At 47.5% G+C, this 26,210-nt stretch overlaps 1 protein-coding gene across 1 annotated transcript in view; it reads right to left on the bottom strand.

Annotated features, from left to right (window-relative positions):
- Positions 1–26,210, bottom strand: part of SEL1L3 (SEL1L family member 3) — a 111,869-nt gene that overhangs the window by 70,860 nt on the left and 14,799 nt on the right. Inside the window, exons 3-7 of the mRNA XM_066279793.1 lie at positions 14,761–14,887; positions 12,578–12,699; positions 12,066–12,181; positions 9,524–9,582; positions 1,688–1,820 (exon numbers count right to left, since the gene is read on the bottom strand). Coding sequence (XP_066135890.1) covers positions 1,688–1,820; positions 9,524–9,582; positions 12,066–12,181; positions 12,578–12,699; positions 14,761–14,887 — 557 coding nt within the window. The remainder of the gene's footprint in view (positions 1–1,687; positions 1,821–9,523; positions 9,583–12,065; positions 12,182–12,577; positions 12,700–14,760; positions 14,888–26,210) is intronic.

Here is a 26,210-nt window from a genome sequence, read left to right as displayed (position 1 = left end):
TGGACAGCCCCCTCTGGACAGCCCCTCTGGACAGCCCCCTCTGGACAGCCCCCTCTGGACAGCCCTCCTGGACAGCCCCCCTGGACAGCCCCCCTGGACAGCCCCTCTGGACAGCCCCCTCTGGACAGCCCCTCTGGACAGCCCCCCTGGACAGCCCCCCTGGACAGCCCCCTCTAGACAGCCCCCTCTGGACAGCCCCTCTGGACAGCCCCCCTGGACAGCCCCCTCTGGACAGCCCCTCTGGACAGCCCCTCTGGACAGCCCCCCGGGACAGCCCCCTCTGGCCAGCCCCTCTGGACAGCCCCTCTGGACAGCCCCCTCTGGACAGCCCCTCTGGACAGCTCCCTCTGGACAGCCCCCTCTGGCCAGCCCCTCTGGACAGCCCCCTCTGGACAGCCCCTCTGGACAGCCCCCCTGGACAGCCCCCCTGGACAGCCCCCTCTAGACAGCCCCCTCTGGACAGCCCCTCTGGACAGCCCCCCTGGACAGCCCCCTCTGGACAGCCCCTCTGGACAGCCCCTCTGGACAGCCCCCCTGGACAGCCCCCTCTGGCCAGCCCCTCTGGACAGCCCCTCTGGACAGCCCCCTCTGGACAGCCCCTCTGGACAGCTCCCTCTGGACAGCCCCCTCTGGCCAGCCCCTCTGGACAGCCCCTCTGGACAGCCCCCTCTGGACAGCCCCTCTGGACAGCCCCTCTGGACAGCTCCCTCTGGACAGCCCCCCTGGACAGCCCCCCTGGACAGCCCCCTCTGGACAGCCCCTCTGGCCAGCCCCCCTGGACAGCCCCCCTGGACAGCCCCTCTGGACAGCCCCTCTGGACAGCCCCCTCTGGACAGCCCCTCTGGACAGCCCTCCTGGACAGCCCCCCTGGACAGCCCCCCTGGACAGCCCCCCTGGACAGCCCCTCTGGACAGCCCTCCTGGACAGCCCCTCTGGACAGCCCCCCTGGACAGCCCCTCTGGACAGCCCCCCTGGACAGCCCCCCTGGACAGCCCCCTCTGGACAGCCCCTCTGGACAGCCCCCCTGGACAGTCCCCCTGGACAGCCCCCCCTGGACAGCCCCTCTGGACAGCCCCCCTGGACAGCCCCTCTGGACAGCCCCTCTGGACAGCCCCCCTGGACAGCCCCTCTGGACAGCCCCTCTGGACAGCCCCCCTGGACAGCCCCCTCTGCGGGCGGATTTCGGCCGGGGAGAGCCATCCTGCAGCAGAGGCCGTTCCGAACAAAGCCGTCTGCACCAGCACCTGAGTGTGAGCCGGAGGCCCCGTGTCTGAACGGAGCAGTGAACAGAACCAAGAGTCTCGATTGCCAAGAGGCTCCTCTTCTGCTACTTTAAATAACAGCATATAAAAGAAGCTTTACCAAATAACTAAGACTCTCTCCTTTCATTAGCTTAATCACCGGATAGGCAACAGCCTGATAAAAACCTACTCTATAATTAAGCCACTGGTTATTAAAACAGAGGAAGTAAATGGTTTCCATTTTATGAGTACTAAATGAACCAAACGTTAACAGAAATCTATTATCGTGTTAGCTGGGGGAAAAGACTCAACATTAATAACGTCTGATGACAGAGCCGACGAGGGATCCAGCCGGAATAAATATTCTGTTTACCCGGGGGGTTCCAGGCCCCCGAGCCACACACCCAGGAGCACCCACGAATTCCACTGCCATTCCCCGGGCTCACCTGTGCCGGGTGCAGACTGCGGAGGCGATAGTATTTCAGGGGTCCAAAAAACCCGGCGACGCCAGCCACGTACCTGCTCCCGCCAATCATGAAGTACCCTGCAGTGTCGTTAAAGTGGAAATCCTCCCGGAAGCTACAGAAAAACACAAAGGCTCCGTGTTTGAACCAGATTTTTTTAAATCTTTCATTGACCCTCACTGACTCACCCCAAACTTCTGTAAGCCGTTCACCCTGAGTTCTAGCAGAGGAGATCGTCGTGCGGTCAGGCAAACCCAGGCTGGGATGGCAGCTCTGCTGTCTACCAGCTGTGTGACCTGGGACCAGTCACTTCACCTCTCTGAGACGGATTCTTCTCATTAGTAAATCAGTTCCTCACTTATACAATTGTTCAAAGAATTAAGTGAAATATAAAAACGTAAAACGTCTAGCCGAGGGGTTGGCTCACTGTCAAAAAGTCTTGGCTATTGAGATGGGTGACATTGTCTGGAATCATTAAAATTCTTTGGAATTGCTGGTCATAACCAAAACTACTTTGCTCTAAAAGGGGGGAAAAAAACCAACTTGTTGAAGAAATAGAAGGCATCTGTGGAGGAAAACTAAAAACCTACCCTATCAGATAAGAACATATGTAAATTCAGAGTTAGGAGGAGGAGGCCACAACAAGGTCAAGGTCTTGGCCACAGACAAAAGGTCAGCACAGGTGATAGACACACTGAAAGTCCACTTTGTCCTAAATGACTCAAAGGATTGGGAAGGAAAGTGGAAAGAGAACTGGGTCAGCACAAAGTGCCCAAAGTCCTTTCTTGCAGCATTGATTATATTCACCAAAGACTGGAAAATTCCAGGTGTCTGTCAGTGAAGACTGATCTACATCCGTGTGATGGGCCTGGCCGTGAGCATTTTTACTATACAGCTTTTAAAAGGGACCTGGGGCCCTCTCTGTACTAACCTGGAGCGATCTCCAAAATACACTGTTAAGTGAAAAAATAAAAAACAAAAGTGCAGAACAAAGGGTGTACCTCTTAACTAAGAAAGAAAAAGATGGATTTTTTTTTTTTTGGTATTTGCATAAAAACTCTGGAAATACATACAAGAAACAAATAGACTATTTCCCCATGGCACGAGGGAAAGAAGGGGGGGCAGAGCTAGCAACAAGACATCCAACTGGCCCTGGCCGGTTGGCTCAGCGGTAGAGCGTCGGCCTAGCGTGAGCAGGACCCGGGTTCGATTCCCGGCCAGGGCACACAGGAGAAGCGCCCATTTGCTTCTCCACCCCTCCGCCGCGCTTTCCTCTCTGTCTCTCTCTTCCCCTCCCGCAGCCAAGGCTCCATTGGAGCAGAGATGGCCCGGGCGCTGGGGATGGCTCTGTGGCCTCTGCCTCAGGCGCTAGAGTGGCTCTGGTCGCAACATGGCGACGCCCAGGATGGGCAGAGCATCGCCCCCTGGTGGGCAGAGCGTCGCCCCTGGTGGGCGTGCCGGGTGGATCCCGGTCGGGCGCATGCGGGAGTCTGTCTGACTGTCTCTCCCTGTTTCCAGCTTCAGAAAAATGAAAAAAAAAAAAAAAAAAAAGACATCCAACTGTATACCTTGTCATACAATCTGAATCTTTTTAAACCACGTGCATTAATTACCTACTGAAAATTAAAATAGAAAAGTGCAACGAGAACATATGTGAACAGCAAGGCGGGGGCGGAGATGGGGATCAAGACAGGCATCAAGCGGGAAGCCAGGCAAAGAGCAGCGAGCCAGGGAGCACAGAGGGCAGATGGAAGCAGAAAGAAAGAGCATGAAACGCCAGGCAGGCCGCCAGGAGCCCGGCGGGCCGCGGGGGCCATGGCCAGGGCGATGCTCCTGGGGACGGAGCAAGCTACCAGCAGGTTGGATCAAAAAAGCCAAGCAACCCTGGGTCATCCCAGGAGAGGTGAGGGACCGACTGTTAGCAAGGAACCTGACCCTCGGCAGGTACACCTAGCTGGAGAGGAAGACAAAAGATTGACGAAAGGGGCACCTGCAGATAGCATCAACTGACAGCAGGCAGCCGGAGTGAACGCTCAGACAAAGGCAGCTCACACGGAAAAGAAGTGCTTCATCTCCTGAGAGTTCTCTTTGCAGAATCTCAGAATTGAAGGGCCAGGAGAAGACGACGGTCTCCTCCTATTTTTTTTTTTTTTCTTCCAGGTGGGACCACAGAGTTATTATCTCTGAGAGCTGTGAATTGATTCTGCTTTTCAAGGCCTTGTTAAGGCTTGAACCACCCTCCGGAGACAATACCTGGCGATACTTCCGCAGTAAAAGCTCTCTTAACGGAACAGCGCTTAACCAGCCCACCAGCTCCCCAATGGCCAATCCCTACAATGTGCTGGATGCTTGCTCACTGGACCCTGGGTCTTCTCTTTTTACCAATGGGGCTAATAACAGCACCTATCTTCAGGGTTGTTGTGAGGATTAAATGAACTCCTATTTAAACAAAGCCTTTAGAACAGTGCCTGGCACACAGTAAGCACCATAACTTGACAATTATTATCATTAACCAAGTCCACCGTTGGGCTTTTGCTACCATCTCTTGAGTTACATGCTTAATATGAGCAAGATGTGTTTGTTCCCACACCTGCTAATGCCAACTCTACGGTCGTTTAATGGTACAACTTAAATATTACGTTACCCAATAAAATATGGGTTGGGCAGAAGTTGCTCCTTCTGTAAAAGTTGAGTTGACTATTGTGGGTAGACCCAGTAAAAAAAAAAAAAAAAAGGTTACTAAAAGAATCGTTGTAGAATTTAGGACAATTGCAAAAGGGTAGGAATAGAAATTGAAGACATCTAGATGGATCCGGGGCTCTGACAGGTTCACAAACGTCTGCACTGCCCCCTTCCCTTCCGAAGAAACAGAAACTCCATGCCGTTTATGCAAGAAGATCAGAGAACGCTCCAGCCAGGAGATTCGTACTCAAAGGAGAGGCCCTGTCTAGAAAGACGGGCAAATGAATGCACATTTCTATATGTTTTTAATTAAAATAAGATGTTTAAGGTATCATTTTCAAATGAATCGTTGCTTTAATCAAAGTTTTCAACTGATCAATAAGTTGTTTGGTCCCTCTGGTGCTGGACTGTATTTTTTCCTTTTACTTTTTTTTTTTTTTTTTATAGCGAGAGAGAGAAAGGTGTGGGGTGAGGGAGAGAGATGAGAAGCATCAACTTGTAGAGTTCTGGCACTTTAGTTATTCATTGATTGCTTCTCATATATGCTTTGATGGGGGAGGGGTGCTCTAGCCAAGCCAGTGACTCCTTGCTCAAGCCAGAAACCCTGCGCTCAAGGTAGTAAGCCTGCGTTCAAGCCAGTGACATCGGGGTTTTGAACCTGGGACCTGTGTCCCGGGTCGATGCTCTATCCACTGAGCCACCACTGTTGGCTTTTTTTTTTTTTTTTTTTTGTTAGAGGAGGGGAGGGAGACAGACTCCCACATGTGCCCCAACCGGGATCCACCCAGCAAGTCTACTAGGGAGCAATACTCTGCTCATTTGGGGCCCTTGCTCCATTGCAACCAGAGCCATTTTAGCACCTGAGGTGGAGGCCATAGAGCCGTCCTCAGCACCCAAGGTCAACTTGCTTTAATTGAGCCTTGGCTGCAGGAGAGGAGGAAAAGAGAGAGAGAAAGAGAGAGAAGCGAGAGGGGGTGGGTAGAGAAACAGATGGACACTTCTCCTGTGTGCCCTGGCCAGGAATCAAACCTGGGACTTCCACATGCTGGGCTGACACTCTAGCACGGAGCCAACTGGCCCGGGCCTTTAAAAAAAAATTTTTTTTTTTTTATCATTATTATAATAGAACCAAACAGGAGATCTCTCCAGCTTGGTCTCCATTTTTCTCCTCTACACAAAAATTGCAAGCGATTCCCTGTACTGTGCACAGCTTGATGGTTATCCATTTCACTGACATAAATGCTGAGCTAGACTCTTCCAAAGCCCAGGCCAGGCCCTTTCGAAAACCTCAACACACTGGCACACTGTCTCTACACGTATCCGGACACAGGAGAGTGCTCCGGTTTATTACTGCGGAGAGCCAGCAGCCCGCAAGACCAGGCGAGGCTGTTCAACAGAGCTCATGCGGGGCTGGGAAACGGCTCCAGCTCCAGGAGGTCTTCAGAGGGGAACGCAGAACCTCAAATTAGCTGCCCCACTCGGCCCTCCGAGTAATTCTCGTCTGTCATGTCACTTCCTCAGGGCCTGCTCTACAGGCCGACCCCCTTGCCATCTTCTCAGACGGCCTATTCCTCTCCTGCCCCGCGTTCACCACAATTCATCATTTTAAATGTATTTGTGGATTTGTTTATGTAAGATCTGTCTTCCCCACTATACTGTTCAGCCCCATGAAGACAGGGATGGACTCTGTTTAACCCCAGAGCCCAGCACTGGGCCTGGCATGTGGCAGATGCGCTAGATGAGTGTATAGTGGACGGACGGACAGACAGATGGATGGATAAATAGATGGATGGCTGGGTGAGTGAATTCAACACTCTACAGGTCTGCAGTTGTCATCAAGTGTCGCTGGCAGCTTTTCATTTCACTGTGCTTTTTGAGCATTTAATCACTGATCTTCCTATACGGACACGGTCGGAGAGCAGCTACCATTATGTTTGCATTTCAAGAGCAAATAGAAAGGAAGGTTAGGAGGCTTTCCTTGGAACGCCTATAAACACCTGGGATATTGAGTTCACTGGCTTGGCCCACTCTGAAGGTGGGATTCCAAGTATCTCCCACAGGGGCCCAGGGGCCGGGTGTGATCTCTTTAGTTGTTCTGCTGATGGGGGAGGTGCCAGGGACTGGGGAAGGGCAGCTGGGGTGGTGGTGAGGGCACTCTTGGGTCTGGGCACTCTCACTGTTCTGAGCTAAGGAGTCACTACAATGCCTGGACTTGGGTGTTGAATTGTTATGTGCCTGAAAATCAGTTCTCGTCTCTTCAGTTTTCTATGACCAAACTGTCTTTTTTTTTTAACATTATGATATTTTGTTCATCATGGAGTTTTAATATTGGTTTTTAAAAATATTGTAGTAAATGTTATTTATCATGATTACTGTTGTGTGAGTTGAATTGTGTCCCTTCCTTCAAAATTCAAAGGCTGAAGTCTGAACTCCCAGGACCTCATAATGTGACTTTATTTGAAAAAACAGGGTCCTCGCAGATGTAACTAGTTAAGAAGAGGCTAAACCGGGGCTTCTGTATCCCATATGACTGCTGTCCTTATAAGCGGAAGAAATTTGAACAAAGACACTCTCACAGGGAGGACGCCGTGTGAAGAATGGAGTTATGCTGCCATAAGTCAAAAAACAACCAGGAGGCCCTGGCCGGTTGGCTCAGCGGTAGAGCGTCGGCCTGGCGTGCGGGGGACCCGGGTTCGATTCCCGGCCAGGGCACATAGGAGAAGCGCCCATTTGCTTCTCCACCCCACCCCCCTCCTTCCTCTCTGTCTCTCTCTTCCCCTCCCGCAGCCAAGGCTCCATTGGAGCAAAGATGGCCCGGGCGCTGGGGATGGCTCCTTGGCCTCTGCCCCAGGCGCTAGAGTGGCTCTGGTCGCGGCAGAGCGACGCCCCAGAGGGGCAGAGCATGGCCCCCTGGTGGGCAGAGCATCAGCCCCTGGTGGGCGTGCCGGGTGGATCCCGGTCAGGCGCATGCGCGAGTCTGTCTGACTGTCTCTCCCCGTTTCCAGCTTCAGAAAAATACAAAAAATACAAAAAAATTGACAAAGACCCTCTGAAGTTCAATCGGTTGTCACAAACATCCCAGGGTTGGGGGTGGTTATCAAGGGAAAAAGGAAAGGTATTATGCTAGACTTCCTGAAAAACACACCCTTAATGTCTGGGGACCCCTTCACAGAACAGGGCACTCAAGCGATTTCCAAAGAACCGCGATCATCCTCAAAGCCAACTCCCAGGCCTTCCCATTCTTGAACTCTTCAGAGGAGAGCCCACGCCCACCTGTTACACAGCAAAACTCGTAACTGTCAACTTCTTTCAGACTGGTCTAAATCCACCTGAACTTCTGCCCTCGTCTTAGGCCTCGGCATCTTACGTTATGATAGAGTTATCAAGTCACCGCTGATCTTTCTTTGCAGGCTAAGTAATAATACTTCTCCAGCCTTTCTATATAACTCTAATCCTTTAATCCGGCCATGAAAATAAGAATTGTTCTATGTGCCCAGGGCCTAAAAGGACTCAGCCTGGTTTAAATGTAAACAGGAATATCGGGAGGAAGCAGAGTGTATGCCCTTTCCTTCCCCTGGCTCCGCTCCTTTGCTCTCCTTTCTGTGATCATTGGTTCTCAGGAACACTGGGGTTGTGAGGGGTCTCTGAGTGCATGGGGCTTGTGTGGAAAGGCAGCTTTGTGCCAGGGGTAGTCAAGTGACTGCAGGATGGATGACCGTCCCTCCACCCCACCCCAGCCAAAGTGCCCAACTGTCCTGATAAAATGACACATACAAAGCTGCTAACTTTCGTTTCTGTTCTTTAAAGTTATTCTTAAGTATTCGATTATATATATTATATGTTATATGTTATATGTTATATATTATATATTACATATTATATGTTATATATATAAGGTCTACCAGAAAGTTCTGTCTGTTTTTGGAATAAAACAAAATACAAATTTTTCTTACCGTCAATAAACTTTATTAAATAATATAATTGCCATTATTATTAATGATTTCTTGCCACTCTGAGGGCAATTTGTATATCCCATTTTTGAAAAATGTTTTATCTTTTGATGCGAAAAATCGAACCAGTGCTTGTTTGATTTCTTCTTCATTTTTGAATTTTTTGCTCTTCAAAAAATTTTGTAAGGATAAAAACAGGTGATAGTTGGAGGGTGCTAAGTCCAGGAAATATGGTGGATGCGACAGACATGCTTCTGTAGCATTTCTTCCTTGTTGAAATTCGTAAAAATTACAGTGGCGTAAATGAACTTTATCAGTAGCCATGGGTACACTATGGCTTCACACATAAGACTAACGTGAATCAACTTTGTTTTAGTTAATTTGCTACATCAGTATGTATACATTAAGTGATAAAAATAGAGAGGCACACATGCGCCAAATAAACATGTGCTTACGTGTCGAAACTTGTTGTGATAGAAATGGACAGAACTTTCCGGTAGACCATATATATGTGTGTGTGTGTGTGTGTGTGTGTATAAAATCAAGCTATGGTGAGGTACCCTGAGTTCCTTAAGAAGGCTGTCCCATGGTTCTGCCATTAAAAAACCCTCTGTTACACAGGGACAAAGCAGCAAATTCAAAAACTTATGAAATACAAGGCAACAAACCCAATTCTCAGTTTCTGTTACTCTAGTGGAGAAGAGTTCTATAAAGATGAAAAGTTACACCAATATCAATAGTTGCATACATTTCAACTTTAGATTGTAAGCATAAATATGAAGACTGTCTGCTTTTATGTTTTATACTAGGACAACATTACCAACCCTTCTCAATAAGCAACATTAATATTTTGATTTATTCTTCAGAATTCTTCGTAGAAGATAATTTTCAAAGAAAGTGAATTACACAAAGTGTCATGAAAGAAAGAATTTACAATGAGATCTGGAGAGAGAAGTAGTTTCTCTTGCTTAGCAAAAAGGCTGTAGAGGAAACAGGAGAGTTTGTGGACAGTAAAAAAAAAAAAAATAGTACAAAGACTAGCCACAGGGCAGACTAGTCAGTCCATGCCTGGGAAAGCTGAATAAGGAGGTGTGGGAATAACATTAGGGTTGAGGGCTGAGGCACGAAGAAGATTTCTTAATCCTCACCCAGCACCATTCTGAATCAAAAGAAAGCTTGCACTTACCTAATGGTCTGATTGTGGTGGCTTTTCAAATCCTGGCCAATGCTGGTGGTTACAGCTATCTGGGGTGGAAGAAATACATGGCAATCAGTTATGCCTCAATACCTCGCATCATAAATACAGTCCTGGGTATAAATTAGTCAAAAGATGCTGCGTAGTCTTTTACCTGATCAGTTTCTGCAAAAACAAAATTAACAGTTTACTATCCGTGTGTCTACTATATGGCTTAAGAAATGTAATTTCTCCAAATGACTTGATGTGTTGAAAAGATCTATTAAGCAGGCTTCCCCAATAGATTTCAGATATTTCCAAACTACAAGCCAAAGTCCCACGGGCTGGATTCAAAGCGTGTTGCTTTGAATAGAAGGACAAGGAAATGTATAAGACACTCGAATTCCATGAAAGTCTCCGGGGGGGGGGGGGTACCGGATTGGAGCTGAACTTGCTTCACGCACTGCTGTGTCCCACCCTCTTTCCCTGAGCACTGAGAGTCTCGCTGTCATTTCAGTGGTGACAATGTTTTTGTCCCAGGTGTCATTAGCTGTCATTAGCTGTCATGTATTCTTCTCGGTGTTTTGGATTAGGACATAAACCCTTGGAGTTAAGGGGCTCCTTTTATTCTCCTAGTGCTAGCCTGGAGCTGGTGTTTACCAAACACGTGTTGGCTTGCTTAGATTCTCAAAGATGCGCCTACAACGCTGTGTCTATGAAAGACAAACCCATAAAAAGAAAAAAACCAAACTACCCAGTTCAGCCACAGACAGTATGTAGAAAATGACTCAAACCAGTTGTTTCTCGTCTAAAGCAATCATTCACTGTAAGTCAACTTGTCCATTTCGTCAAACAGTGACTACGGTGGCCCCACCACAGAATTGTTTCGGGACCTGTATTTTCCAGGCAGACCAGATGGATTGGAAAGAAAAAGACAAAAAAAATCTACTCAAGAAAAATAAAATATTTTTTTCCTTTCTACCCCATCTAGTTTGCCTAATCCTTCTCTCCTGCTTTATCAGACAATGTGCTCTGCCACTGAATTCATCTCCTTAATTAAAGAACTACTTTGATTTACTCCTCTTCTCCAAAAGCATCCACGAAACCCTGCTGTTTTGCAAGTAGAAATCTAAATTCCATGATCTTCAAGATTCTAGCCCTAAAGACGGCTTATTTCTTCTCTGGATGTCCTACAATCTGCTGCTTCTTCTTTTTTTTTTTTTTTTTTTTTTAACACCGGTCAAACTGGTTTATCTGCTCACCCCCAGTAATGGGCTAAGATGCTCCCAGCTCTCCTCTCCCTCTCAATTCTGCCCCTCAGGAAGAAACCTTCCCTGAGCATCTCAGCACGAAGCGCTGTCTCTCCATATCGATGTGAGTCATCTGGCAATTAAGCTCGCCTTATGACATTCCTTCACCTGCTTAATTTTAATTCCTTAAATAGTCTATAAGCTCCTTGAGCACAGTCAGTGCCTTGCATACAGCAGGTGCAAAATAAGGTCTGCGATTTGCTCTGATGATTTGATACCTGTCTAAGTGACACAGCATTCTAAGCTAACCTCCTCAGGAAAAAGCAGCAACCAAGCTCTAAAGCCATCATCATCATGTAAATGAGTTGATCAACTATGGACCACAGCTATGTTAAACCTAACATCATTAAAGAAACAAAGAAACAAACAATCCTAGCTAACATTTCATAGGCTCTTCTCAGGAAAGCAACAAGGACTGACCTGATTTCTTTCCTCTCCAGAAAAAGGAAATGTGATACACCTAGCCACCAAGGAGCGTCCACGTATTATCTAATAATGCACAAGACAAACAAGACGTCTCCTCCAGTTTTCTTGCCAGAAAACCACAAATCAATAAGAAAAGCCAATGAGAAATAAAGTCACCAGGAAAAAACGGAGCATACTGACACTGTGTCGATTGAGAAATGGAATTGTCTTCACTTCTAACAACAGATTTGCCATATCCATAAAATCTGCTTTATGAGAGTTTGAAACAATTATGTATTGTGTGCTACAGTACAAAGTAGATAAAGACCCTTTGTCCCACCAGCATTATCACTTACGTTTGTTAATTATTTGTCTGTTTATGCCAAACACAAGCGATCGTTTCAACTGCCAAAAACAGTTAAACCATCTCTTGACTCAACTAATAAATTTCCAGTAAAAAAAAAATAAAGTTGTAGATCCGATAGCACTATATAAACATGGCCGATGCTGTTCTAACATTTATCTCCACAAAGCCTATCTCGCCGGGGGGAAGCACTGAATTCCTCAGATAACTGTGGCTATAGAGCTGGCTATTTTATTTACTCATTCACAATATGGTCAAAAAAAGCACTTTAAAAGCCAATTAAATGGAATGGGATTCTTATGATTTAAACTTCCGTCTATAAAAGTTTGATTGAAAAAGTGAATAGTTGTAAAGAGTTTATCATTTACTACAAATTTCCTTTTAGAGATTCTCTGGCCTCCTGGCTTGACAGCAATGCTTAACCTTAAGCGATAACGCGGACATAATTCACGGAGGAACGCGCCTAGATAGATACCTGGCCTCCGTTGAAGGAGATATCCAGGCGAAACCACTCCTTCAAGGGTAGGGTGAATCTAGTTTTTACCGCCAGGTCTTCTCCTTGGACAAGATGCATTTGAATATGCAAGTGGCCTGCAAGGAAAAATCAAAGCTCATGAAAAATGACAAAAAACACCCAGGAGTGAGTGCAGTGGGTTGGTTACACCTTCTCAACAACTGTCCTAGGAAGCTACCAGACTAGATCATGTTCCTTCTTCATTTAAACAAAAACAAAGCTAAAACAAAACACCCCCCGCCCCCCCACACACACCCCAAATCATATAAGTGCATTCCTTGGTAAAGAAGACGGTTATTTTAAGCTTCCAGAAAAAAAAAAAAGTTAATTTGAAGCCCACATTTGAAAACCATCACTCTCACTAAATTGCTACACTGACAGGATCTTCTCCCTTATTCTAGACAGACGTACTTGGCAGTAGACGGAGCAGAAGAAAACGACACGACCATTTTCAGGTTCTGTTTCACACTCACCCTCCTCGGTAAGAAACACAGACGGCGTGCCGTACATCTCGTTGGAATCAACGAAGTACAGAATCCCGCAGAGACTGGCTTTGCAGTAATGGAGTAAATAAAGCCACAACGAGACGGTAAACCTACAGGAGTGGGGGGGGGGGAGAAAATTCTGCAGATTGGTATCATCCTAGAACAGGTAATTAGGGCTAACAATGACCGAGTAAATTGCTTTCCTTCCAATGAAGGGATGAATCTGCCTTCGTGTTCATCATGGGAGATCAGCTTGCAAAGCTTGATTTTTTGAGACAAAGGAGGTCGTTACAGTAACTGTAAAAGACAGGAAGGAGCTAAGCACCGTTGTACAGAGCTAGCAGGCACTGTACCTTGCACCCCCAACTCTCTTTCTGTGCCTCTCTGAGATTCTCACACGCAGCCGGCCATTTGAATTCCTGATTAAGGCTTAGAAAGCCGGGCACTGAATGAAAATCTGGGGTTTAAAGAAGAGGTGATTTGATAAGAAGCTATTCTAATTTTGATGATTAAAAGGAAAAAAAAACAAAATTAGGGCTTTTTGAACAATTTTGGTTCTTTCAAAGATAAAAGCATAAGGTAGAAAAAAAACCATCATAATCTGCAAATGGGATCATGATATGCTAATTGGGACACATATATACTATTTTAAGGCATACATTAGGTTGAGTATCACAGCTCTGGCTGACCGATATGGAACAACTGATCTAATTGTTCCACTTCTGGACTGGGGCTATTTTAGTTGAAAAAATATATATATTGTACATCTGTGATGTGTGGAGAGAGGATAGAACAACAGTCATCCGACTTAACTAGGACAGATTTAGCCCAGCTATATGCTCCATCCATCCCTCAGCAAGTATTTGCTGAACATTTGTCTGGTGTTTCGCACTGCGTTAGTGACCAGCCGCTCAGAGATGAGGCGCCAGGAGTAACTGTGTTTTGCACATGAAACTGGGACCAAGGTCAAAATGGATGCACAGAGTTCTCTCCAGCACCCTGGTAACCAATTCACAGTTTGGGTAAAAGTGGCAATGTGGCCTCAGGTTCTTTGGGGATATATCCCAACAAGCCCTTTAGAACATTCTGGGCTTTATCATCTGGCCTCCAAATCAGCAGTAAGATATGCAGACAGATGGTGCACCACACAGCTCCCTCCTGACCCACCCAGCTGAGTGAGCCCATGAAGATAAGTTATTACAAGGAAGCTTAGCAAGAACATACGCTCAGAAAGAGTGACTCAAGATCTTTCCACCGCCAGCAGCATGGAAAGAATTAAATCACTCTGGTAAATCCATCCGGTCTGAGGTGAACCAGGAACCGTTTTCAGCGTCTTTAATTCAGCAGAAGTAGTGTGTGTGTGTGTGTGTGTGTGTGTGTGTGTGTAGATATCTCCGGGTTTTGCTGAAATCAAGGAAGATGAGAAGTGGTGAGATTTCCAGCAGCTCACCTAATCTTCCACGCCGGCGCCGGCAGGACAAAGGCTGCACCTGTGCCGGCTGTGGCTGGCTGCACCGGAGACCCTGCAAAGGCCCCAGGCTCCATCCAACACCGGGCCCCCCAAGCGTGACTTTCCTGGGACCGTGACATGCAAAGTCAGAGGCAAACTGAGGCTTGGTAAGTGCAAAAATAACTCAAGAGCCTGACCAGGCGGTGGCACAGTGGATAGAGCGTCAGACTGGGATGCGGAAGGACCCAGGTTCGAGACCCCCAGCTTGAGCGCAGGCTCATCTGGTTTGAGCAAAAAGCTCACCAGCTTGGACCCAAGGTCGCTGGCTCGAGCAAGGGGTTACTCGGTCTGCTGAAGGCCCGCGGTCAAGGCACATATGAGAAAGCAATCAATGAACAACTAAGGTGTTGCAACGAAGATCTGATGATTAATGCTTCTCAACTCTCTCCATTCCTGTCTGTCTGTCCCTATCTATCCCTCTCTCTGACTCTCTCTTTGTCCCTGTAAAAAAAAAAAAAAAAAAAAAGGAGAGAGAGAATAACTCAAGAATACTTTGAGGCTTCCAGGTCCACACATTCTGCCTTAAACCATGTAGATCTCAACAGTTTTTTCAAATCATATGACAAAAGCTTTGTACCTCTTAAGAGATCCTGCTGGCCCACTCTGGTCCTCAGCTATACAGAGAACAGCCCCTCCCGCCTGCCCCCCCGCCCATCCTTACACTGGGTAGTCCATCCGCTGGTGTCGGGTGGCCTCCAGCTCACGGTTCTGAAACTTGGGCAGCTTCTTCACGATGCCCGTGCTCTCTCCGCTGGAGGCATAGAGAAAGCCCAGGAGGGTGACCACATCTGCAAACGACAAGATGGTTGCCTTTCAATTACCTCCAGTAAAGTATCGCTTCCCAAAGCACGTTCTCCCCAGAACCCTCTGCCTCGCTGCACTCAGCCACCGGAACGAAATAGTGGCAAATACTTGCAAACGTTTCTCAAACAGGAAATACTGTATGTGCCAGGCGCACCTGCTAAACACCTTACAGAACTAACCCAGGTAGTTTTCACAGCAACCCCACAAATGAGAGTGTATCATTAGTCCCATTCTACAGAGAAGCCCGAGGCATAGAGAGGGAAAATAGCTTGCCTAAGGTCACGCAGCTAATAAGTACTAGATCCAAATCTCACTTTCCGAGCTCAGCTTCTACATATAATACTTAACCATTTCATATGCTGCCCTTCTAAAGGCAAGGGAAGCATTTTGAATTTGTGTCATAATATTAAGTTAACACTTTAGTAGCACACGCGATGGTCCAGACTGCTGTAAAATGCTAATAATAATTTAATGTAAAAATATATAAATTCATTTAACCCTCATTATTGTCCTGTTTACAGATGAAGAAACGGAGGAACAGCTGCTAAAATAACTAACATTTATTAACACTTACACTATGCCCAGGCACAATGCTAAGCACATTTAAGGAAAAATCTCTTAATTTCGTAGTAATCTATGAGATGAGTTCTATTATTATCCCCACTTAATAGATGCCGGGTATTAGAGAAGGTTATATAATAAATACAATAAAAGGTGGGGCTGGGATTCAAACTCAAGCAGTTTGCTCTCAGAACCCATGCTCTAAAAATTGCACAGCTGTGGTTTTTTTCTGTGCGGCCTTTCCTAACACACTCAACACAATACCTTATGCAAATATTACTAACCATACCTCTTAAAAACTAGATAGCCCTTCCACTTTATTTTGCAAATGTGGGAGAATGCTGTGTCCCTATAAAAGAGGGTGTCCATAACAAATCTTAGAGGGAGAACTGAGTTATTCCATCTGTATTTAATACCTATGGCTTCAAACAAGGTTCATGTTGATTTCTTATGTATTACGCCTCCCTCCCCCAAAGAGAAATGAGTTCACTGAATTCAACCTAGAAATAAAGAGCACTCTCCTCTTTCTTTAAAATGTTACTTGGTTTAAAAATCATGATTAAATGGTGGAAATAATCTATTTCCCTGGGCTTTTTTGGAGAGGGAAGGACTTTGCAAGCTACCAAATGCCAATATGAGCACGAATTATGGGAGCCTCAACCTGGGATGCTGAACACCCCAGCTTTTGTTTCTCTACATTTCAGAAAAAAATGTTTCCTTATAGAGAAAGTACCTCTGGCTCATTATTGCTTGCAAATCATAGGAGCAAAGTTTTCATAATCTCAGATTTCCATGTATATATCTAAGAGAATTAAGTAAACCAAAATTTCCCCAGCGCCCATGAATAGACTTGCTTTGTCATGTAGAGATGCACTTGAAAACCAAAAGGATGGAGTTATCACTTCCAACAGAAACACTTCAAACATTTTTTCTGTACAATTTGAGCTCAGTTTGGGCACACTGGATTGCTGGTCTGTAATAGGGGCGTTGATTGGGGGGGATTACAAATGTGTCTTTGGAATCTGGGAGAAAACAAAATCACCAAGAAGTTGCTATTTGCCTGACCAGGCGGTGGCGCAGTGGATAGAGCGTCGGACTGGGATGCGGAAGTACCCAGGTTCGAGACCCCAGAGGTCGCGCGCGGGCTCATCTGGCTTGAGCAAAGAGCTCGCCAGCTTGGACCCAAGGTCGCTGGCTCCAGCAGGGGGTTACTCAGTCTGCTGAAGGCCCGCGGTCAGGGCACGTGTGAGAAAACAATCAATGAACAACTAAGAAGTCGCAACGCGCAACGAGAAACTGATGATTGATGCTTCTCATCTCTCTCTGTTCCTGTCTGTCTGTCCCTGTCTATCTCTGCCTCTGTAAAAAAAAAAAAAAAAAGAAGTTGCTATTTGCCCAACCTTAGTTTGGCTTCTGTAGTGTGGAGCGGAAGAGAAAAGACCAGATGGCCATGTCAGCACCCTCGCCCCCTACCAGGAGACCCTCTGCTAGTGGCTGCTGTTGAGTTATCTAGTGTGTATTAGAAGCAGCTATCAAAATGAGCAGGATTTAATTCTGTCCAAGCTGACTCCAGGAAAGGGAGGCTTCCCAAAGGAGGTTTCCAAAGAGAAAGGCATGAAAACTGAACGTTGGTGAGCCTCTCCCTCCTCTCGGGATCTAAGTAAAGCAGGTTGAGTAAGAGAACTTGCAGCAAAGGACAGCGGAGGGAAAAATCTAAGGCCCAAAGATCTGAAATCATGTTACAAGAACACATACCTTCTGTAACCAATAAAACCCAAGTGATGGCGTTTTTTTTGGTCAAATTTGTAGCCCCCATAATTCTATGATGTGAAGTTCTATTGCAATTCTCCCTCAGCGTTATACTGTTTTTACATTTAGTTAGAAATAATTAATGAGAATAAAATCTTATAGCAGGAAAGGACTTCAGAATTCATCTTGCTTAGGAAAACATACAGATTTATTTTCTAGTAACTGATTTTGGCTGCTTGGAGTGCTAAAACTGGTTAGTGATGGTTCTCTTAGACACAATGAATGGGGAATACCAACCAGTGTCAATCATCTGGAAAGAATTCACAGGTAGAAACACTGAGGACCAAAGAGGTGAAGTGGCTTGCTCAGTTCCTCTGGAATGTAAGCACCGAGAGAGCAGGGATATTATTTCATCCATCGGTCCATTCTCAAAGCCCAGAAGAGGGCCCGACATTTGATAGAAGCTCCAGAAACATTTAATGAGCGAGTGAATAAATAAACTAACAAATAAATATCACCGTGGCTGAGTCAGGATCTGAACCTCTCTTTGGCCCAACACTTTCCACAGTTCTCTAATGCACCTCAGGCTGCCTCAGCCAAATAGTCTCCCTTCTTTCAGGTCCTTCCCCCAAATCTATTTCTTTGGCTTTTCTGGAATGAGTAAGCTAGGGAGGAAAAAAAAGTATCATTATGACATAAACATAAAATTCTGGAAAAAAAGTCCAGGTTTGGAATGCACCCCTTTGACTGTTTTATTTCCTCCAATTCTAGAGTAAAAGAGAGGCATTAGATATCATAGGGTACAAGCTCCTTCCTCTGGAGACAAGAAAAATGTTAAGTCTTGTTGAAAGTTGTAGAGCTAATAAGAGACCCTGGTATGACTCAAAGTTCATTGCCCACTACAGACCAATGGGCTTTTTCTTAAACCTCATCACATTTCACAAGGTCTCCCTGAGAGCTAGGGCTGATGTTCAGCTGACATGCCCCTGTGAGGCTATACTGGTTGTTAAAAACTGAAATATGTCCATATTGGTCAGTTAATTGGTGGTGCCTTCGATTTCCAAGGCTCCACCGCCCGCCCTGGCCTCTGGCTCAGGGCGGACCCTGGCTCAGCAGGGACCTCCGACCACCCCATTTCAGCACTAGGGCTAGCGCCTGGAGACACTGACTGAGGCCTGTCATCTCGTGATAGTTGTTGAGTATTTTGAATATCACCCTTGTGTGGGGTGCCTGAGAGGGTCACACAGCCCACTGTCTGGTTCAGCTGAATGGTCAGAGCCCTGACACAGACACCTGCTCTGGGGAAGTTCCTATTTCCACGTAACAAAGCTCTACTTCAGAGGCGCATTGAATGCGTCACAATAATGCAGCTGAGACCCTCAACCTAAGTGCAGAGAAGTCAGAGATAGTCTTGTTACAAGGAATCATGGTGACTAGAAATCTATACCTCAGAGCCTAGAGGACAACAAGCTAAGACCTTCCAACCCGGAGAAGCAAAGCTAGGGCATGGGTAACTCAGTAACACTTTCCAAACAGAGGACATTAGCCAGAACTCCACCTCCCCACCCCACCCCCCCGCTCCAGGAGACGCTAGGCAGGGAAGTGAGTGACTAAGGAAGTCTATGGTATATTCAACACTAAGAGTCTTAGTAGTAAAATAAATTCCACGCCCAGTAATTTCTCCTCCAAACACACTCATATGTGTGCACAAAGACACATGTACAGGATGTTTGGCAAAACCTTATTGTTCATAGTAAAAGATTAAAAATGACCTTCATGACCATCAGCAGGAGACAAGTTAAATTAAGGATGGTCAGGCAGTGGAATGCTAAGCAGCTAGTACAGAGAATGCGGTTGTGTAGCACATACCGATAGAGAAAAATCTCCGCTGTAGTGACGAGGAGTGCGGGACAGAGATCACATGTGTGTGAAGAGAAGGGCCCATCAACTTAATGTCAATGTGCACAGGTACAGAGGACATTGCTGGAAGGAGACACAAGGAACGAGTGCTTCTGAGTCTGCGTCCAGGACTGGGACTAGCAGAGTGTGGTGTGGGCGGGGACACGTCTCCTTCCCCCAAACCCCTTTACACTATCTGAACTTTTTAAGCCGGGTACATGTATTCCTGTTTTGGCTAAAAAAAAAAAAAAAGAGAACAACATTCCTGAGCACTTCTGAGCAGGCAGGGAGGCGGGGCCGGCCATACTCAGAGGCCTCCCCACCCTTAGCCTCCACGGACATGCCCTCGGCTTCAAAGAGACCAAGTCCGGTGAGTGAGGCAAGCAGGATAATGCACATCGGCAAAAATTCAACTTAAAAAAAAAAGGGGTATTCCTTCTCAATTAGAACCCGGGTTAGGACTGCAGTGGCATGTTTTCGTTAGATTGGGCAGAAAGCAATCAATGAACAACTAAGGTGCTGCAACAAAAAATTGATGCTTCTCATCTCCCTCCCTTCCTGTCTATCTGTCCCTATCTGTCCCTCTCTCAGGCTCTCTCTCTCTGTCTCTGTTAAAAAAGGAAGGAAGGAAGGAAGGAAGGAAGGAAGGAAGGAAGGAAGGAAGGAAGGAAGGAAGGAAGGGCAAAGTGGGAAGAATCAGGAAGCCCAGACGCCAGTTAAACAAGCACCTTGAGCCTTAACTTTCCCCTCCGTAAAGAGAAGATGAGAATAATACTCTTTTCCATGGAAATATTAGGAGGATTAGATAAGACAATGTGTAAGAAAAAAGTGCTTTGAAAATCGTAAAGGGGTGATGCAGATACAAGATATTCATTATGTTCTTATGAAAAAATTCAGACTACTATGATTGGGGAAGAAAAGGAACTGAGTCTTTTTTTTTTAAAGTGCCAAATACATAGTTCTTATAATTACAAAAAGTATCATCACGTCATTGACTTGAGTAGTCAGGCTGCATAAACTGATGTTTTCACAGAGACAGGCGAAGTCTGGCTCCCATATCTGACTTAATCTTCTATTAGTTTGTTATAATGGAATTCTGTGCTACGAAATCATTCCTCCAATCCAAGAGATCTGAAGGCGAGAATAAACGTTTAATGAAAGGAAAAGAGAGTGGAAAAGAGGGAAACGTCCACGTGCCGCCGTTTCTGAGCTAAGAGGAAAGATCAGGAAAATGTCCATATGGAAGAATGTTCACACAGGCAGGGTGTTGAACGCACCTTGGCCTGACCCCGACCTGCCCATTTAGTCTCATTCCCTGAATGGCCCGTGTCCACTTCAGTTTCCACCGGAACAAATGCATAGCTCGACTGCCGCTACTCCACATTCCCACCCCGTGGTGGACGCTGATGACCAATCCACGCGGTATTCGTTCTCACGAGGCACTGACTTGGCCGAACAGTCCGTCTCAGCCGACCTCGGGGTGGCCAGACTGACCACTCTGGGTCGGCATGCAAGAAACCCATTCGCCGGCCCTGACTTCAAGGGATGCAGGCTCGTCGCCACCCCCCATCAGGCTGCACTTCCTCTTCTGTGGGCTATGGCCCAGGCTTTCCCTGCTGCCCGGATTCCCTTCTTTCCATTCCTTCTCAATGAAAACTCTTTGAAAAACTCTATGAAAGATTACAAAACTCGACTCATCCTTCCAGTCTCTGTTCAAATGGCACCTCCACTGTGAAGAAGCCTAGCAAAGCAACTAACACATAAAGACTGCTCAACAACTTTTACTGTTCAATGAATTAATGACAAATAAATAGCTCCATGGCATCACCCAGCAGTCCACACTAATGGCAAAGTGTGGCATTTGGGAACCAAACTACTTGGGTTCAAATCTCAGCTCCATCATGAATAGCTGTGTGACCTTAGACAAGTTACTCTGCCTCTCTGAGTCAGTTTCCTCCTCTGTAAATATGACCCTAGAGCAATGGGCAGATCTAAATTAGATGTCCATCAAAAAAAGCACTCTACACAGCACCTGGCAGTAATGGAAAGTAGCTGCTCCTCTTGGTGGCTGGATTTACCTCCCGCATAACCACGTAAAAAGAGGGAAGAACTGCATCTTGAAGTGTCCAGATTTAAAGAAACTGGTAAAGAAGGAGGTGCTCAACCAACCTTTGTTTAATTGAGTTGAACACGACACATATCATAGGGGGTGGTGGGTAAGGTAGAGAGCTCGTTTCTGATTGTGGGGATCAAAAGAGAGAGACAGAGAGGGAGAAAAGGAAAAGGCTTCACAGTAGAGCGGGGGAAGGGTTGAAATTCGAGCTGGCTACTTAAATATAAGTGTAATTTTGCCAGGAAGACAATGCAGGTGGCGGTGGTGGGGAGATGTTGGTAGGGCGTGGGCGTCAGGGATGGCAGCTCCGTCAGATAAAGGAGCTGCTTTAGCCAAGGCACAGGGGTGCGGAATCACACCGATCAGACTCAAGCTATGGGGGCAGGGGCACAGGGTGAAGGCGAGCTCAGGTGTGGTTGCAAAGGAGGATCACTGACCCGGAGGCTGCAGCCTTAACCACACAGCCCAAATGGGCTCTCCCTGGGAAGCTGCAGGGAGGGGCAGGAGACAGAGCGCAGTAACCCCAGGGAAGGCACCCAGCCACCGCCTACACCCACATACTCCCTAACGTGGCAGCACAGCAACACGAGGATACTGTCACAGTGTGATGGTCACACGTACACAGAAGAGAAAAAAGGTCCTTGCCTCTTGACCAGGGGTCCCAAAACTACAGCCCGGGGGCCACATGTGGCTCCCTGAGGCCATTTATCCGGCCCCCGCTGCATTTCCAGAAGGGGCACCTCTTTCATTGGTGGTCAGTGAGAGGAGCATAGGATGCATCACAAAGCACGGCGTTGCTCACGTACAGTACTACTTCCAGTGCTGCGGAACGCACGCGTCACGACTCCGGAAGTGCATCATATCATTTGTTACGGCTAGCAGTGACAAATATGGATCTGGATATTGACCATCTCATTAGCCAAAAGCAGGCCCATAGTTCCCATTGAAATACTGGTCAGTTTGTTGATTTAAATTTACTTGTTTTTTATTTTAAATATTGTATTTGTTCCCATTTTGTTTTTTTACTTTAAAATAAGGTATGTGCAGTGTGCATAGGGATTTGTTCATAGTTTTTTTTATAGTCTGGCCTTCCAACAGTCTGAGGGACAGTGAACTGGCCCCCTGTGTAAAAGGTTTGGGGACCACTGCTCTTGACTAAGAGCACCCATTACTCAACCTCATCATTCAACTGACAGTCACTGTACCCCTAACACAGGCAGGAGCCATGCTGGGCACCAGGACCAAACAAACCAGGACCCTGGCCTGGTGGAGCTCGCGTTTCCAGGATGGAGACGTTCAACCAGCAAAAGAGCAGTTAACTATGGCGAACGACAACGTTCAGTGGCAATGAGGCTATGAAGGGACAGAGAGCTGCTGACGTGGGGTGGGGCTGCTGCCTTGGATAAGGTGGCCAGGGAAGTCGTCTAACGAGGTGACATGTGCACAGAGGTGTGAATGAGGTGAGAGGTGAGCTGGGTGGGGGAGGAGCATCTTGGGAAAAGGGAGCAGTAACGCAAATGTCCCAAAGTGGGAATGAATTTAGTACATTCAAGGAGAAGCAAACGGGCCTGAGTGGCTAGAACAGGCGGGCACAGGGAGCATGGCAGGAGATGGGGCTGGGAAGGGGACCCGGACAGATTCCACGGGCCACCGTAACGGACATGGGTTGACCTTTTGTAACTACTGCCTGTGGGAGATGATGTAAGCTGCTTGCACGGCCTGCTATGTGGGGAAGGGGGCAAGCAAAGCTGGGAGGCCACCAGGAGGCGGTGGCTAGAGTCCAGACAGAGACCATGGTGGCTTAGACCAGATGACAATACACATGGTAAGAGCTGACTGAATATGCGATACAGTCTGAAGACAGACAGAGGCAACAGGACTAGCTGGCCTCTCACCATAGGACATGACAGGAAGAGACGGCTGACGGACCTACAGTTACCTGCCTGGGCGGATGATTTCTTCCTCTCGGGAGTTCACACGTGAGTCAGGCAACTGAGTGTCAGGTGAGGGACCACAGCTAAGGCCTGGTCTCTTCCCCCAAGAAAGAGGTGCCTGGCCACCTCCGGTCTATGTGCGGGGAATGCAGCAGGAACAGGTGCCCCAGAGGACAGGGGGCCGAGCCTGGGCATACACGTGTCCTGAGAGGCTGCCCACTTCTGACTGGTGTAGATTTACGCAGCAGGGCCAGACCAAAGACTGCTGCACCTCTAACGAAAATCAGACCCCGGAGCTGCAGAGGTGTGTGCGCGGGCACAAGCCCTCACCTGGGGGGGGGGCCAGCCTCCGCCTTGGGTGCAGGGTCACTTTCCCCATACTCACAGAACCTCTGTGCACGGGGACTGTGGCTCGCTCTCTCTATAAAGAAAAAAGGAAATGAAAGCACGGCCGGCGGTACTTCAGTGCAGATGCAGAGCCCTCCTAGGATATCAGGCACTTGACACAGAAAAACCCCCCCCCCCCCCCCCCGCCTCCGGTGCTGGCTGCAGAGTGGGACCAGACATGAAAGGGGCCCTTGCGGCTCCCTAATGCCACCTTGTTGTTCAGACTTGAATCTTGTTCATCGAGAGTCCCTGCCAAGAACAAGCCAGGGGCCTGGCCCCTGTCCACCGCACAGCCGACGTCAAGAACAAAGGTCGCGGACACTTTCCACAGGGCTGCCTCAGACACCCTTTTGATTTCTCTTTTAAAGGGAGGGAGAAGAAACATCCTCCGTTTATGGTGAACAAACCACAACCACCCAAGGCAGAGCTGGTTCGGAGGGTGCACGGAGCCCCCCCGCCCCATTATTTTCAGTGACTGACTCTTAGAACTAAGGTTTTCTCTGCATTATGCTTGTATTCTATTGGTTCTCGGCCCGAAAGTCATGGTCTGAAGATGGTGGGGAGGGAAACCTGAGCCCCGTGAATATGGGAAGGGAGGAGAAAAGAAAGAAACGCCATTTCAAGGGTGCGTGCAGGTGCCCCCAGAACTCAGCCAGTTCGCAAATGACCTCATTTGAAGACTTCCAGCTTGCAATTCAGTCATTCTTTAATGAGAAACACTGTATGTGATTTGGCCAAACATGAAATGGAATCATTAAGCCCTGACAAAATTCAAGGCGAAGTAAAACTGGCTTGTGTGTGCCCCGTGCTGCCTTCTCCTGAACAAATTAGGTCCCGGTGTGGAAGGCTGTTCAGACAGACGCTAGCACGGGCTCTGCCTGGCGGAGGGATGCGTCCTGAGAAGCAACGCGCACGCAGCTTGGCGATTCCAGACGTTTCATGACCCCACACCACACCGACGCGTGCGCGCACGCGCACTCCCACACACAGAGAAGGGTTTGCCTTCTGTTTCTGGAATCCCTTACTGAAAGCACCACACACACATGGGATAAGCCAGTCACATACCACGGCTGTTAAAAACATAATGTGGGATAAAGCAGTAAAGAACTCTACACACACGCACACAAGCGCACGTGCCAAGTGGTGAATTCTGAATACCATCGACAGTCGACCTAACAAGATCAGTCTCGCAGTTTTGAGGCTGTCCTCTAGTTACAGAGGATGCCATCATCAGGGGAAGCTGGGGGGAAGGATATCCAAGGACTTGCTACCATTTTTGCAACTTCCTGTGCATCTATAATTATTTCAAAACAGTGTTTTTTTTTATGCTAAACGCGTTGATTCTATGGCAAGTGACCTCTGACTGGCTATAATACACTGTGTTCTCCGTGTCCTTAAGTCACCTTGCCCCAAACCTGTCCTCTTACGGATGAGGAGTTGTGGGGAAGTCCCATGAAAGGGATTTCCTCCACCTCCCCCACAAGCCTGCTGGGAGGTCTGACTGCAGTGACTCTTAGATCAAAGTTCTACCGGGTCTGCCCCGGTACAGAGGTTCTCAAGATTTTCGTCACATCAGTCATGGGAACGTGTCAATGTTGATTCCAGGGCCTTACTCTCACAAATCCTAACTGAGGAGGTAAGGGACGGGGGGCCTGGGAATTTGCATTTGCAACAAGAGTCCTGGCTGATTCTGTTGCAGTGTGTCCTAGGGCCACACTTTGGGAAATACTTCCAGACCTGGGTGGTTCCTGGGAGCATGCCCAGAATGGCTCCCCATTGCAGGGTAGGGAGAGGAGCTGGCGGGCTCTCAGCATCCGCATGGCAAGGTGTCCCTCGCACCAACGGAGAGATCTTCAGATCCTGTCTTCTAAGTGCGTACTGCCAGAGAGCTGCATGCAACCCAGTGCTCAACAGAGACTGAACAAGGGCACAGGGGCCTTCTGTACGGAGCCTTCGGCGGAGTCCGGGCTCCATCGTCGATCATCAGGGCTGCTCGTTCACGGAGTGCTGATTATGCGCTACATGAAGCACACTTTATTCAATTCCCACGGCACTGCTCTGAGGGAATGGTTATATATTATTCCCATTTTACAGAGAAGAACACTGAGGCTTTGAGAGTTTCAAAATTACACAGGCAGAAAGGGAGTGGAGGAGCCAGGAGTTGAAGCCAGGTCTGCTAGGCTGAGAAGCAATGCTGCACACAAACTGGCCCCGGATGATGTCTGAGGGGGAAGGGATGACCACTCCCCCATGCTTGTTTCAGTGACATTAACGATCCTTTCCACCTTAAAGCAGACCCAAACCTCTCAAGGTCACCCTTTCATGGACACTTTGTTCCTCTCTCACATTCATCCTCCATCCTATTCTCTCCAACTCTTTCTGCTCTCCTCACTTTTTTACTTTCTCCCTTTCATCCCCAAAGTCTAAAAGCACAGGTTTCATTGTTCTTGTTTCCCCCACCGCTAATACAAGAATTTTTATTTTTTAGGGTGAGAGGAGGGGAGATAGTGAGGCAGATTCCTACATGCGCTCTGACCGGGATTCACCTGGCAATCCCATCTGGGGCCAATGCTCAAGTACCGAGCTATTTTTAGTGCCTGAGGCTGATACACTCCAATGGAGCTATCCTCAGCGCCCGTGGCCATTCTTGAACCAATTGAGCCA

The sequence above is a fragment of the Saccopteryx bilineata genome, chromosome 5 (genome assembly GCF_036850765.1).
Source record: "Saccopteryx bilineata isolate mSacBil1 chromosome 5, mSacBil1_pri_phased_curated, whole genome shotgun sequence".
Classification (NCBI taxonomy): domain Eukaryota; kingdom Metazoa; phylum Chordata; class Mammalia; order Chiroptera; family Emballonuridae; genus Saccopteryx; species Saccopteryx bilineata.
Note: the sequence above shows the minus strand (reverse complement) of the source record. Positions and strands in the feature narration are given on the sequence as shown.